Source organism: Balaenoptera acutorostrata, chromosome 16 (assembly GCF_949987535.1).
Source record: "Balaenoptera acutorostrata chromosome 16, mBalAcu1.1, whole genome shotgun sequence".
NCBI lineage: Eukaryota > Metazoa > Chordata > Mammalia > Artiodactyla > Balaenopteridae > Balaenoptera > Balaenoptera acutorostrata.
Genome location: NC_080079.1, coordinates 33358672 through 33373597, shown reverse-complemented (window position 1 = coordinate 33373597; position 14926 = coordinate 33358672). Strand labels below are relative to the sequence as shown.

At 42.1% G+C, this 14926-nt stretch overlaps 1 protein-coding gene across 1 annotated transcript in view; it reads right to left on the bottom strand.

Moving 5' to 3' along the window:
- Positions 1 to 11316: 11316 nt before the first annotated feature.
- PDLIM1 (PDZ and LIM domain 1) overlaps positions 11317 to 14926 on the bottom strand; it is a 47812-nt gene continuing 44202 nt past the window's right edge. Inside the window, exons 6-7 of the mRNA XM_057530484.1 lie at positions 12302 to 12419; positions 11317 to 11834 (exon numbers count right to left, since the gene is read on the bottom strand). Coding sequence (XP_057386467.1) covers positions 11648 to 11834; positions 12302 to 12419 — 305 coding nt within the window. The 3' untranslated portion in view covers positions 11317 to 11647. The remainder of the gene's footprint in view (positions 11835 to 12301; positions 12420 to 14926) is intronic.

Below are 14926 nucleotides of genomic sequence, written 5' to 3'. Positions count from 1 at the left end.
GGTGTGAGATGATATCTCATTGTAGTTTTGATTTGCATTTCTCTAATGATTAATGATGTTGAGCATTCTTTCATGTGTCTGTTGGCAATCTGTATATCTTCTTTGGAGAAATGTCTATTTAGGTCTTCTGCCCATTTTTGGATTGGGTTGTTTGTTTTTTTGTTATTGAGCTGCATGAGCTGCTTGTAAATCTTGGAGATGAATCCTTTGTCAGTTGCTTCATTTGCAAATATTTTCTCCCATTCTGAGGGTTGTCTTTTGGTCTTGTTTATGGTTTCCTTTGCTGTGCAAAAGCTTTGAAGTTTCATTAGGTCCCATTTGTTTATTTGTGTTTTTATTTCCATTTCTCTAGGAGTTGGGTCAAAAAGGATCTTGCTGTGATTTATGTCATAGAGTGTTCTGCCTATGTTTTCCTCTAAGAGTTTTATACTGTCTGGCCTTACATTTAGGTCTTTAATCCATTTTGAGTTTATTTTTGTGTATGGTGTTAGGGAGTGTTCTAATTTCATTCTTTTACATGTAGCTGTCCAGTTTTCCCAGCACCACTTATTGAAGAGGCTGTCTTTTCTCCACTGTATATGCTTGCCTCCTTTATCAAAGATAAGGTGACCATGTGTGCCTGGGTTTATCTCTGGTCTTTCTATCCTGTTCCATTGATCTATGATTCTGTTTTTGTACCAGTACCAAACTGTCTTGATTACTGTAGCTTTGTGATATAGTCTGAAGTCAGGGAGCCTGATTCCTCCAGCTCCATTTTTCATTCTCAAGATTGCTTTGGCTATTCGGGGTCTTTTGTGTTTCCATACAAATTGTGAAAGTTTTTGTTCTAGTTCTGTGAAGAATGCCAGTGGTAGTTTGATAGGGATTGCATTGAATCTGTAGATTGCTTTGGGTAGTAGAGTCATTTTCACAATGTTGATTCTTCCAATCCAACAACATGGTATATCTCTCCATCTATTTGTGTCATCTTTAATTTCTTTCATCAGTGTCTTATAATTTTCTGCATACAGGTCTTTTGTCTCCTTAGGTAGGTTTATTCCTAGATATTTTATTCTTTTTGTTGCAATGGTAAACGGGGTGTTTTCTTAATTTCACTTTCAGATTTTTCATCATTAGTGTATAGGAATGCAAGAGACTTCTGTGCATTAATTTTGTATTCTGCTACTTTACCAAATTCATTGATTAGCTCTAGTAGTTTTCTGGTAGCATCTTTAGGATTCTCTATGTATAGTATCATGTCATCTGCAAACAGTGACAGCTTTACTTCTTCTTTTCCGATTTGGATTCCTTTTATTTCTTTTTCTTCTCTGATTGCTGTGGCTAACACTTCCAAAACTATGTTGAATAATAGTGGTGAGAGTGGGCAGCCTTGTCTTGTTCCTGATCTTAGTGGAAATGGTTTCAGTTTTTCACCATTGAGGACAATGTTGGCTGTGGGTTTGTCATATATGTGCCTTATTATGTTGAGGAAAGTTCCCTCTATGCCTACTTTCTGCAGGGCTTTTATCATAAATGGGTGTTGAATTTTGTTGAAAGCTTTCTCTGCATCTGTTGAGATGATCATATGGTTTTTCTTCTTCAATTTGTTAATATGATGTATCACGTTGATTGATTTGCGTATATTGAAGAATCCTTGCATTCCTGGAATAAATCCCACTTGATCATGGTGTATGATCCTTTTCATGTGCTGTTGGATTCTGTTTGCTAGTATTTTGTTGAGGATTTTTGCATCTATGTTCATCACTGATATTGGCCTGTAGTTTTCTTTCTTTGTGACATCTTTGTCTGGTTTTGGTATCAGGGTGATGGTGGCCTCGTAGAATGAGTTTGGGAGTGTTCCTCCTTCTGCAATATTTTGGAAGAGTTTGAGAAGGATAGGTGTTAGCTCTTCTCTAAATGTTTGATAGAATTTGCCTGTGAAGCCATGTGGTCCCAGGCTTTTGTTTGTTGGAAGATTTTTAATCACAGTTTCAATTTCAGTGCTTGTGATTGGTCTGTTCATATTTTCTATTTCTTCCTGGTTCAGTCTCGGCCGGTTGTTCATTTCTAAGAATTTGTCCATTTCTTCCAGGTTGTCCATTTTATTGGCATAGAGTTGCTTGTAGTAATCTCTCATGATCGTTTGTATTTCTGCAGTGTCAGTTGTTACTTCTCCTTTTTCATTTCTAATTCTATTGATTTGAGTCTTCTCCCTTTTTCTCTTGATGAGTCTGGCTAATGGTTTATCAATTTTGTTTATCTTCTCAAAGAACCAGCTTTTAGTTTTATTGATCTTCGCTATTGTCTCCTTCATTTCTTTTTCATTTATTTCTGATCTGATCTTTGTGGTTTCTTTCCTTCTGCTAGCTTTGGGGTTTTTTTGTTCTTCTTTCTCTAATTGCTTTAGGTGCAAGGTTAGATTGTTTATTCGAGATGTTTCCTGTTTCTTGATGTAGGCTTGTATTGCTATAAACTTCCCTCTTAGAACTGCTTTTGCTGCATCCCATAGGTTTTGGGTCGTCGTGTCTCCATTGTCATTTGTTTCTAGGTATTTTTTGATTTCTCCTTTGATTTCTTCAGTGATCACTTCGTTATTAAGTAGTGTATTGTGTAGCCTCCATGTGTTTGTATTCTTTACAGATCTTTTCCTGTAATTGATATCTAGTCTCATAGCGTTGTGGTTGGAAAAGATACTTGATACGCTTTCAATTTTCTTAAATTTACCAAGGCTTGATTTGTGACCCAAGATATGATCTATCCTGGAGAATGTTCCATGAGCACTTGAGAAAAATGTGTATTCTCTTGTTTTTGGGTGGAATGTCCTACAAATATCAATTAAGTCCATCTTGTTTAATGTATCATTTAAAGCTTGTGTTTCCTTATTTATTTTCATTTTGGATGATCTGTCCATTGGTGAAAGTGGGTTGTTAAAGTCCCCTACTATGATTGTGTTACTCTCGATTTCCCCTTTTATGGCTGTTAGTATTTGCCTTATGTATTGAGGTGCTCCTATGTTGGGTGCATAAATATTTACAATTGTTATACCATCTTCTTGGATCGATCCCTTGATCATTATATAGTGTCCTTCTTTGTCTCTTGTAATAGTCTTTATTTTAAATTCTATTTTGTCTGATATGAGAATTGCTACTCCAGCTTTCTTTTGATTTCCATTTGCATGGAATATCTTTTTCCATCCCCTCACTTTCAGTCTGTATGTGTCCCTAGGTCTGAAGTGGGTCTCTTGTAGACAGCATATATATGGGTCTTGTTTTTGTATCCATTCAGCCAGTCTGTGTCTTTTGGTGGGAGCATTTAATCCATTTACATTTAAGGTAATTATCGATATGTATGTTCCTATTCCCATTTTCTTAAATGTTTTGGGTTTGTTATTGTAGGTGTTTTCCTTCTCTTGTGTTTCTTGCCTAGAGAAGTTCCTTCAGCATTTGTTGTAAAGCTGGTTTGGTGGTGCTGAACTCTCTCAGCTTTTGCTTGTCTGTAAAGGTTTTAATTTCTCCATCAAATCTGAATGAGATCCTTGCTGGGTAGAGTAATCTTGGTTGTAGGTTTTTCTCCTTCATCACTTTAAGTATATCCTGCCACTCCCTTCTGGCTTGCAGAGTTTCTGCTGAAAGATCAGCTGTTAACCTTATGGGGATTCCCTTGTGTGTTATTTGTTGCTTTTCCCTTGCTGCTTTTAATATGTTTTCTTTATATTTAATTTTTGATAGTTTGATTAATATGTGTCTTGGCGTGTTTCTCCTTGGATTTATCCTGTATGGGACTCTCTGTGCTTCCAGGACTTGATTAACTATTTGCTTTCCCATATTAGGGGAGTTTTCAACTATAATCTCTTCAAATATTTTCTCAGTCCCTTTCTTTTTCTCTTCTTCTTCTGGGACCCCTATAATTCGAATGTTGGTGTGTTTAATGTTGTCCCAGAGGTCTCTGAGACTGTCCTCAGTTCTTTTCATTCTTTTTTCTTTATTCTGCTCTGCAGTAGTTATTTCCACTATTTTATCTTCCAGGTCACTTACCCGTTCTTCTGCCTCAGTTATTCTGCTATTGATCCCTTCTAGAGTATTTTAAATTTCATTTATTGTGTTTTTCATCATTGCTTGGTTCCTCTTTAGTTCTTCTATGTCCTTGTTAAATGTTTCTTGCATTTTGTCTGTTCTATGTCCAAGATTTTGGATCATCTTTACTATCATTATTCTGAATTCTTTTTCAGGTAGACTGCCTATTTCCTCTTCATTTGTTAGGTCTGGTGTGTTTTGCCCCTGCTCCTTCATCTGCTGTGTGTTTTTGCTTATCTTACTGTGTTTGGGGTCTCCTTTTCACAGGCTGCAGGTTCATAGTTCCCGTTGTTTTTGGTATCTGTCCCCAGTGGCTAAGGTTGGTTCAGTGGGTTGTGTAGGCTTCCTGGTGGAGGGGACTAGTGCCTGTGTTCTGGTGGATGAGGCTGGATCTTGTCTTTCTGGTGGGCACGTCCACGTCCGGTGGTGTGTTTTGGGGTGTCTGTGGCCTTATTATGATTTTAGGCAGCCACTCTGCTAATGGATGGGGCTGTGTTCCTGTCTTGCTAGTTGTTTGGCATAGGGTGTCCAGCACTGTAGCTTGCTGGTCGTTGAGTGAAGCTGGGTCTTGATGCTGAGATGGAGATCTCTGAGAGATTTTCGCCATTTCGTATTACGTGGAGCTGGGAGGTCTCTTGTGGACCAGTGTCCTGAAGTTGGCTCTCCCACCTCAGAGGCGCAGCCCTGATGCCTGGCTGGAGTACCAAGAGCCTTTCATCCACATGGCTCAGAATAAAAGGGAGGAAAAATAGAAAGAAAGAAAGAAAGAGGATAAAATAAAATAAAATAAATCTATTATAATAAAAAATAAGAAAAAAATTATTAAGAAAATTTTTTTTAATTTTTAAAAATATATTATTTTTTTACAATAAAAATAAGAAAAAAATTTATTAAGAAAAAATTTTTAAAAAATTTTTTAAAATAAAAAATAAGAAAATTATTAAGAAAAAATTTATTAAGAAAAAAATTTTTTTTAATTTTTAAAATAAAAAATAAAAAAGAATTATTAAGAAAAAATTTTTTAATTTTTTAAAATAAAAAATAAGGAAAAAATTATTAAGAAAAAATTTATTAAGAAAAAAAATTTTTAAGTAAAAAAAAAACAAAAACGGACGGACCGAACCCTAGGACAAATGGTGAAAGCAAAGCTACACAGACAAAATCTCACCCAGAAGCATACACATATACACTCACAAAAAAAGGAAAAGGGGAAAAATTAATATATCCTACTCCCAAAGTCCACCTCCTGAATTTGGGATGATTCGTTGTCTATTCAGGTATTCAGCAGATGCAGGTACATCCAGTTGTTTGTGGAGCTTTAATCTTATGCTTCTGAGGCTGCTGGGAGAGATTTCCCTTTCTCTTCTTTGTTCGTACAGCTCCCGGGGTTCAGCTTTGGATTTGGACCCGCCTCTGCGTGTAGGTCACCTGAGGGCGTCTGTTCTTCGCTCACACAGGACGGGGTTAAAGGAGCAGCTGCTTCGGGGGCTCTGGCTCACTCAGGCCTGGGGAGGGAGGGGTACGGATGCGGGGCGAGCCTGTGGTGGCAGAGGCCGGCGTGATGTTGCAGCAGCCTGAGGCGCGCCGTGCGTTCTCCCGGGGAAGTTGTCCCTGGGTCACGGAACGCTGGCAGTGGCGGGCTGCACCGGCTCCCGGGAAGGGAGATGTGGAGAGTGACCTGTGCTCGCACACAGGCTTCTTGGTGGTGGCAGAAGCAGCCTTAGCGTCTCATGCCCGTCTCTGGGGTCCGCGCTAATAGCCACGGCTCGCTCCCTTCTCTGGAGCTCGTTTAGGCGGCACTCTTTGTTTCCTGGTGCTAGAGGAAAGGTGATTCAGAGGCAAGAAAAAGTCTCTTGCCTCTTCGTCAGGTCCAGACCTTTTCCTGGACTCCCTCCCGGCTAGCTGTGGTGCACTAGCCCCCTTCAGGCTGTGTTCACGCCGCCAACCCCAGTCCTCTCCCTGCGATCCGACCAAAGCCCGAGCCTCAGCTCCCGGCCCTGCCCGCCCCGGCGGCTGAGCAGACAAGCCTCTCGGGCTGGTGAGTGCTGGGCGGCACTGATCCTCCGTGCGGGAATCTCTCCGCTTTGCCCTCCGCACCCCTGTTGCTGCGCTCTCCTCCGGGGCTCCGAAGCTTCCCCCCTCTGCCACCCGCAGTCTCCGCCCGCGAAGGGGCTTCCTAGTGTGTGCAAACCTTTCCTCCTTCACAGCTCCCTCCCACTGGTGCAGGTCCCATCCCTATTCTTTTGTCTCTGTTATTTCTTTTTTCTTTTGCCCTACCCAGGTACGTGGGGAGTTTCTTGCCTTTTGGGAGGTCTGACGTCTTCTGCCAGCGTTCAGTGGGTGTTCTGTAGGAGCAGTTCCATGTGTAGATGTATTTCTACTGTATCTGTGGGAAGGAAGGTGATCTCCGCGTCTTTTCCGCCATCTTGCCCCCCATTTAAAGTCTTTGACATTTATATTACTCTGATGCTTTTACAAAAATGAAGATCTTCAAGAAGTTTCATAGAAAGGACTTTTTAGAAACATAGGTTTCTGATACCTTTTAGATCATACAACCGAACTGGGTAAGAAATTACAGAATTCTAACAGAAAACCTGATGGCTTCATAAACTTCTAACAAGAGATCAAGATCAATAAGAATTAATTACATGGGACCGAATGAACTGATGAATATGATTTATAAGTTTTCTGACTTTTTGTCTGAAATGGTACTGGCTTTTAATATTTGTTTTCTAGATATGAGGAAACCTTTCCTCTTATGCTAACTATGACTATGTATAATGTACACAAATATTTAAATTCTATCACATATTATCACTGTTTTATACATTTTTTATTTATTTGGAGTTACCCACATATTTAATTTTGTTCCTGCTTCTCCACTCTTTTATCTGGGATTTCCCCTCTTCTTCTTCAAAAATATTTTTTACTATTTAGTTCGTTATGCTAATGACAAATCTGTTGTTGTTTTTCTGTAAATGTTTTCATTTTTTTCAAAAGATATTTTTGCTTGTATACAATTCTTAGGTTTGTTATTATAGCACATTAAAGCTACCTTTCCATTGAGGTCCAGTTTCCATTTTTGCTGTTGCAAAATTAATTATCAGTTTAAGTTTTTCTTCTTAGGTGGAATCTCTTTCTCTTTCTTTTCCTTCTTTCTTTCTTCCTTCCTGTTCTCTTTCTTTCTTTCTTTCCTTTCCTTCCTTTCCTTTCCCTTCCTTCCTTCCTTTTCTTTCTTCCTTTCTTTCTTCCTTCTTGTCTTTCCTTTCCTTTTCCTTCCTTCCTTCCTTCCTCCCTTCCTCCCTCCCTCCCTCCCTCCCTTCCTTCCTTTCTTTCCTCTTTTTACTCCCTTCTGACTAAAGTATACCTATGTAAACAAAGATGAAGCATTTATCTTTTTATCTCTACCTGATCCATCCAGAATTTGGCTTTTTCAGCTGGCTTCCCTCTGGACTTGGTAGTGTACTGTGATCCAGATTGCAACCAGTTATACTAATCATTGTTCTAATTTGTTCTTTGTTGTTTTTAAACTGTTTATGCTTTGTGTCTCTCATTGCTGTACTATAGCCTTATTTTTTTTTAATTTTTTAATTTATTATTTATTTATTATTTTTATTTTTGGCTGTGTTGGGTCTTCGTTTCTGTGTGAGGGCTTTCTCCAGTTGCAGCGAGTGGGGGCCACTCTTCATCGCGGTGCGCAGGCCTCTCACTATCGCGGCCTCTCTTGTTGCGGAGCACAGGCTCCAGACGCGCAGGCTCAGTAGTTGTGGCTCACGGGCCCAGTTGCTCCGTGGCATGTGGGATCTTCCCAGACCAGGGCTCGAACCCGTGTCCCCTGCATTGGCAGGCAGATTCTCAACCACTGCGCCACCAGGGAAGCCCCACTATAGCCTTATTAATGCTATTAGCGCTATTACTCATACCATATTTTATAAGATTGTTGTTTCTTGTATTACCCAATGTGTAACCAGGTCTCTGACAAAATTAACGATGGTTAACGATGGCTAAATGTCTTGAGGCAATTGGTCACATATATATAGCTCTCCATAAAATTAATTGTAATAGTGTAACTCTAAATATGGGAAAAAGCAATAAGGAATAAGGGAGAAACATTTCCTGGATCATAATAGGCTAGTAAGATAGATGATCCGGAGACTCTTTAGGATAAACAAGGCCTAATTCAGAATAGCACACGAATAACCTATCAGCGAAATCCTCACCTGACCTAGGAATGAGTCTTCCCAGCTCCATGGGACAAATTGGTCATGAAATCCCTACCAAACCTTGGTCAAATTTATGACCAAAAGTGGGAAGTGAACAAAAAAAGAACCATGAGCATCAGTCATCACCCAGTTATACAAGTGGGTTAAATCACAACCCACTGCAGTCAGCCACCAACAGTGCACCCTGAGGGGAATTCATGAAAAGCAGGATGAGGCACTCTGCTTTGGATAAACAGGCCCCTAGATAATTAGATGCATATCTCAGGAAGAATTTCAAGGACCCCAGATTCTTGCATCTTGCCATATGTAGAAAAACCTAAAATCACTAACTTGAGACATCTGTTCTTTGTGATTAGCAGTGATCTTTTACCAAGTTGCATGCCTGACTACACGTATTTCCCAGCCCCAAAAAAGTCATGTGTATCCTGGCTCCTCGCCCACCTCTTCAGAGCAGTTCCTCAGAGCTACTGAGTGGCTGTCTCCCGGGCGGGAGTCCTCAGTAAGACCCCGAGTCAAACTTAAACCCGCAATTCTCATGTTGTGCATTTTTCTTTAAGTCAACATAGGGTTTGGCTGGAGAAATCATCGGGACGCTTTCAAAATAGCTGTCCTGCTGGAGGACGGGCAGAATTGAGAAGCCAGAGTGCAAGGCAATTAGAAGAGATTTGGTGGACACATGGGAACAAGGGAAAAGAACATGGTATCTAGAAGCGAAGCAGAAATCCAAGATGTCTTGTTTTAAGGTAGGTGCAGGTTGTGTGGTCCAATAACGTAGCCAGTAGCTACACATGCCTATTGAGAATTTGAAACGTGGCTAGTGGCATAGATTAAAATGATAACACTTTGGATATATGGCACTAAATACAATATATTATTAAAATTGATTTATTGATTTTACCTTTTTCTTTTTCTATGTGGCTATTAGAAAGTTTTAAATTACATATGTGGCTTTCATTGTACTTCTTTGGACAATGGTGAAGCATCCATTTACAGATTCATTCACCAAACATTTGTGGACTATCTCCCTGCTCAGTGCTGAGTAGACGAAGCTGATACAGATAGAGGAACAGCTCTTATGGGGGCTTCATTCCTTTCAGGAGACTATGATTAGTGTCTTATGTGATGCGTGCCCAGGAGGTGTGCCCTGGGTACAGGAGCACAACAGATCCTAGGCATGGTGGGCCAGCAGAGAAGACTGTCTAGAGGAGGGACGCTGGGGCTTCGTCCTGAAAGACCACTGATGTTAACTAAATCAAGAAGTGGAAGAAGAGCGTTCCAAGTCAGAGGGAATCACTTCATCAAAGTCTGTGACTCTGGCTGTTTTTCCTCTCCAGGAAGTTGTCCAAAAGCTTAGTAATTAAAGAATGATGCAAGTCAGATCAGAGATATTCCAATACATTTCTTCCATTTTGCCTTCATTTTAGAGTAAGCGTGACAGAAGAAATAAAATCAGATGAACATGGTAGGCAAGAAGGACAAGAAATAGGTCAAATCTTAAATTGCTCTTGGCAGGAAATAACTCTATCAATATAAACTAAAGGCTGGAGGAAAAGAGGAGTTCTTGGCCACAAAACACAACTTGCACTGAGGACAGTAATGCTGACATCCTGTTTCATTTTTTTGGGAAACAAATTAGCCTTGGAGGCCATGGATAACAGCCCTAGTGGTCACTTGACACTCCCGGTTATCTGGCCTCCACCGGAAGGGAGGCACCCTGTATGTAAGATCCACTCCTAAGAAGTAATACGGTCGTTGAACAAGAAAAGCATGAAAAATTTGGCACATTATCTGAGGAAAAGGACTGGAGAAAGTTCTAAGAATGTATATTACCCATTCATCCCCCTCCAGTCAATAAACCCAAGTCACAGTTGTTACTGTATTTGTAAATTCATCAAACTTGCTGTGGTTCAGAGCTTTCATTTTATGTTGATTTGCCCAAATTACGAAGTTTCAGCCATCTTGCCTTTTACAAACTTAGAAAGAGTTTAAAGTAAGGATTAATAGAAAGAGAAAGGAAGGAAGGAAGGAAAAGATAGAAAGAAAAATCAAGAGCTTTAACATGAAGTAATTTTCTGCCTGAAAGTTTTTCTTCAGTCTTATAGATTAGAACTGCTTGTGTCTAAACTGTCTGCAGTGTGTCCAAGTTTCAGAGATCTGCAAAGTGAAATCCCAGCACCACCATCTAACTAGAATCCTTACTATTAGAAAGCTAGTCCCTTCATCAGTAAAGGACATCAGCTATTGCCCAGGGTGATGAATACTACTTAAGGGTAGATGATTTGCTGTTTCAGAGGAAGAAGGGTTGGTGGAGTGACCTGTCCATCTCTCTTAACAAATCAGTCTCTAGAGCAACGGGGGTGCTACTGTTTGAGCAAATGACTCCTTTAGTGGTTGGTCATCAAGAGATGACCTACGGTAACCTAAGATCTCTGACTCAAGGCCCCTTAATGGCCAGGGTTCCGGGTCTCTTCCTGGAGGATAATGCATTTGCCACTTCCCTGAGCAACCTGCAGATTTAGGGCTGCTGGCCACGGTCCTGAGTTTGCTTCCCTTCACAAAGGAGAGGGGTTGTGATGGCAGCAAACCAGCCTGGTAAAGCTCACCATCTGTTATTTGGAAAGCATTCATTTCCTCTTAAGTCTCCAAACATCCAGATGTAAAGAAAACATTTCATCACAACATAACTATCTTATATTAGCATCGGAGAAAGATAATTTGGAGCAGTCTTCAAAGAAATGTAAGAACATGGCTGTTGGGAAGTGCCTGGTGGTCCAGTGGTTAGGACTGCGAGCTCTCACTGCCAAGGGCCTGGGTTCAATCCCTGCTCGGGGAACTAAGGTCCCATTTGCCACATGGTGGGGCCAGAAAAAAAAAAAAAAAGGCTGTTTTCAGATGCCAGTTTTCTCACACCTGGAGGAGAAGGCGTGCAAATCTCAGAGGTATGGGAACCCCCAAAGAAGAGGAGAGGCCTCAGAAATCTCGTCTGGCTTGAGACAGGAAATAGGATACATGGTCACATGAAAAAGAGACACCACACTGCCTTGAAGTCTATTAATTTATTGGGTGAAACGAAATCATTGTCAGACATATTAAATTTGGTTTGGTTCAAGTTTGGCTGATGTCCATTTGCAGCAGAGATGAATGGAGGAGAAGAGAAGACACAGTGATGCTGGTAAGGGGACACTGAACAAAACCATCTTCTGTTAATTATAAAAGCGGGCATCACACAGCCAGCGTGAGTCAGTTAGCTGACGAGCAGGGATAAAACCAAAGTAAGCGAGAACTTTCTAGATAAGAGAAGCCAGAGCTTTCAGAGGACAAGATGCAGCAGGGGCTCGTTGGGAGACCAGCGTTCGGTGCTGAGCTGCCGGCTCACTTGGGGAACACAGTGATCACGTCGTAGCCCTCGGGTGGAGTGACCCGCTCCCGGGCGTGCTTTTCACAGTAGATTTGATCCTCCACAAAGAAGTGGCCCTTCTGTTTCAGGTTGGTGCCGCAGTCGGTGCACACGTAACACTCAGGGTGGCGGTGACGGTCCCGCAGCTTCACAAACACGCCGCTGCAGGAGGGAGGGAGGAGAGGGGCTCCTTTAGTGACAAGCACCTGAAGGGGGCACCAGGCCTGGGGGCTCCTCCCAAGGGGCCCATGTGGCAGATCAGGGCCTCCTCCCAAGGGGCCCAGCTGGCAGATCAGAGCCTCCTAACTGGCCTCCAGTCATAAAGGGGCTTTCTCATGCCTGGGGTCCAAAGACATTACCCTTGAAGCCTTCGGGAAGTCCTTCCCACTTCAACAGAGCAGCCCTGCTTTTTCCGGTTTTACATGTTCATACCCTAAGGGTTCTACAGCCAAGGAAAGCCTTCACCACCTGGCTCTGGGACACAGGACCTACCTGGCCTCTCTGCTCCATTTTCCAGACAGGATTTTTTTCTCCATCACACCCGAAATGTGCAACATCCAGCACTTTCCACATTTTCGTGGTTTACCCAACCTGCAGGGCCTCTGATGCCCTGGAAGGCAGATACTCACACAATGCCGGTGCCACACTTGTCACACATGGGCAGCTTCTGGGCATTTCCAATCGATGCAGCCACTTTGGTGACTGGAGCCTTAACACTTCTGAATCCTGAGGGCTTGTTGGGATCCCCTAAAAGGAGGAGAACACTTGGGTTGGCCGGAAGTGTAGGATTGCATAAGTATCATTTAGCTCTTTCAGATTCACTTATATGTATGTTCCAGCAAGGTCATGGGCACTGAAGTCAAACAGACTTGACTCTGCTGTGTGATCCTGGGCAAGTTACTTCTCTGGTCTGCAGTTTCCTTTTCTATGAAACAGGAGATCATTTCCCCTTCACAGTGGGACAAAAAGATTAAAAAAGACACATAAAGCCCTCCCTGGCACATGGTCAGCCCTCAAAACACAAATTACATTACATGCTGATTAAATACATGCAAACACTGATATGGGACTTAAAAATGCTTTATATAGATAGAAAAAAATAAATAAAAATGTCTGATAATCGAAAGGCAATGTAGTCAGATGCCAAAAGAAACCCACATTACAAAGAGAACAAAATCATTATAGTAGAGTGTGCTACAAGCAGCCAGATAAAAACCACCTGCTACAGGGCAGAGTCAGCAGCAGCCTTCCTGCAGTCAGCTTTCTGTGTACAAAACAAAGCTCCTAAGTTGCTGGGTGCTGAACTGCCTACAGCCCAGTTCATCACCTGTGTACAGCCCTGTGTTATGGTAGCTATTAATAATGGTAAGCTACTAAAATTACTGTTATTGCTATATATTTGGCTGGCTGTGTTTCCACATCACACTTTCTTTTACTGTGATGTGGCCTAGCAAGCATTGTTAGGTTTGTCAGCTATTTACACATGTCTCTCCGTCTGGACTGCAAATTACTGGAGCACCAGAATCCTATTTCATATATTTTTCAATACTCCACAGAGCCTACCACGGGCTTAACAAATAATAGAGGCTCAATAAATACACAAGAAATAGATGATGAAATGCCATGACAAATGCATGATGGTCCCTCTCTTAGTCCAAAATGCTTTGGCTCAGGAAGCTGGAGAAGTCTCTACACTCATGGTTCTGAATGGGCATCTGTGAGCATCCTGGGCACCAGGAGAGATTTCATAAAATTCACAGACCAGGCTCTACCCCAGACCTGCTGAAGAAGCATCTCCCAGTGCAGGGGCCCCAGGATCCTGTTCTATACTCCAGGTTAAAATCCACTTCTTTAGACTAAAACAGCTGTTCTCAAATGCTGTTGTGCATCAGAATCACCAGGCAGGCTCATTAAAACCCGGATTGCTGGGCCCACTCGTAGAGTTTCTGATCAAGCAGGCCTGAGGTGGGGCCCAAGAATTTGCATTTTTAACAAGTTCTCAGGGGCTGCTGCTGCTGGTCCAGGAACCACACTTTGAGAACCACTGAATAAGAGCGAAAAATGGCTTTCTGTGTCAGGTGAGGGGGCGAGGAGAGGGTCATCCCGTATCTGCAGCCATGCTGGGCAATCTGGGGCCGACAGATGAGGGCCCTAGCTCGCTCGTCCTTTTCAAAAACGAGTCCCCATATGTTGGCTGGTGCTTCTGAACCAAAAATTGAGATTGTGTGTGACATCATAAGGGGCATTTAGAGTTGGCTAGGCGTGGTAGACTGTATATTTTATCTGCAGTTATCTGTACCCTCCCATGCTTCCCAGTAGGTCAGTGAGTCTCTACTGGTGGTGATCTTGTTCCCTAGCAACAGTTTTGGTTGTCTCAATTGCAAGGGAGTGCTATTGGCATCTAGTGGGTAGAGGCCAGGGATGCGGCTGAGTGTCCTGAAACGCACAGGACAGCCCACCACAGGGACTCACCTGGCCCAAAGTGTCAGCAGCACTAAGGCTGAGGAAAACTTGCTCTTGGTGGAGTATACTCCCCCATCCCATCGACTTTGGGTTTGGCCACAAGACTTGCTTTGGCCATCGGAGTGTGAGCAGATGTGAACCCTGTTTGGGCAGAAGCACGAAGTGCACTTGTGTGGCTTGGCCCTAACCCCACTGAGCTGCTGCCCTCTGCCATAGGAAATCTTGCCATGTGCAACAACACGGATGGACCTGGAGGGGATGACGCTTAGTGAAATAAGTCAGGCAGAGAAAGACTAATGCTCTATGTTATCACTTATATGTGGAATCTAAACAATAAAACAAACAAATGACTAGAACAAAACAGAAAGGGGCTCACAGATATGGAGAACAAACCAGTGGTTACCAGTGGGGAGAGAGAACGTGGTGGGCAAGATAAGGGTAGGGGATTAAGAGGTACAAACTACTGTGTACAAAATAATAAGCTACAAGGATATACTGTAAAGCACAGCAAATATAGCCCATATTTTACAATAACTTGAAACAGAGTCTAATCTATTAAATCACTATGTTGTACACCTGAAACGTAGTAATATTGTACATCAACTATACTACAATTAAAAAAAAAAAAAAAGAACAGCAAGCCCTGGAGAGTGACACCGCTCTCTGCTGGGCTCCCAGATAAAGCCCGCCTCGCTGCAGCTTGTTCAGCTCTGCAGCGCCACCTGCTGGCTCCATTTTCTTCTCTCACCTATTCAGCCAACACTGCAAATGCAAAAGAAATTTCCCTTCTT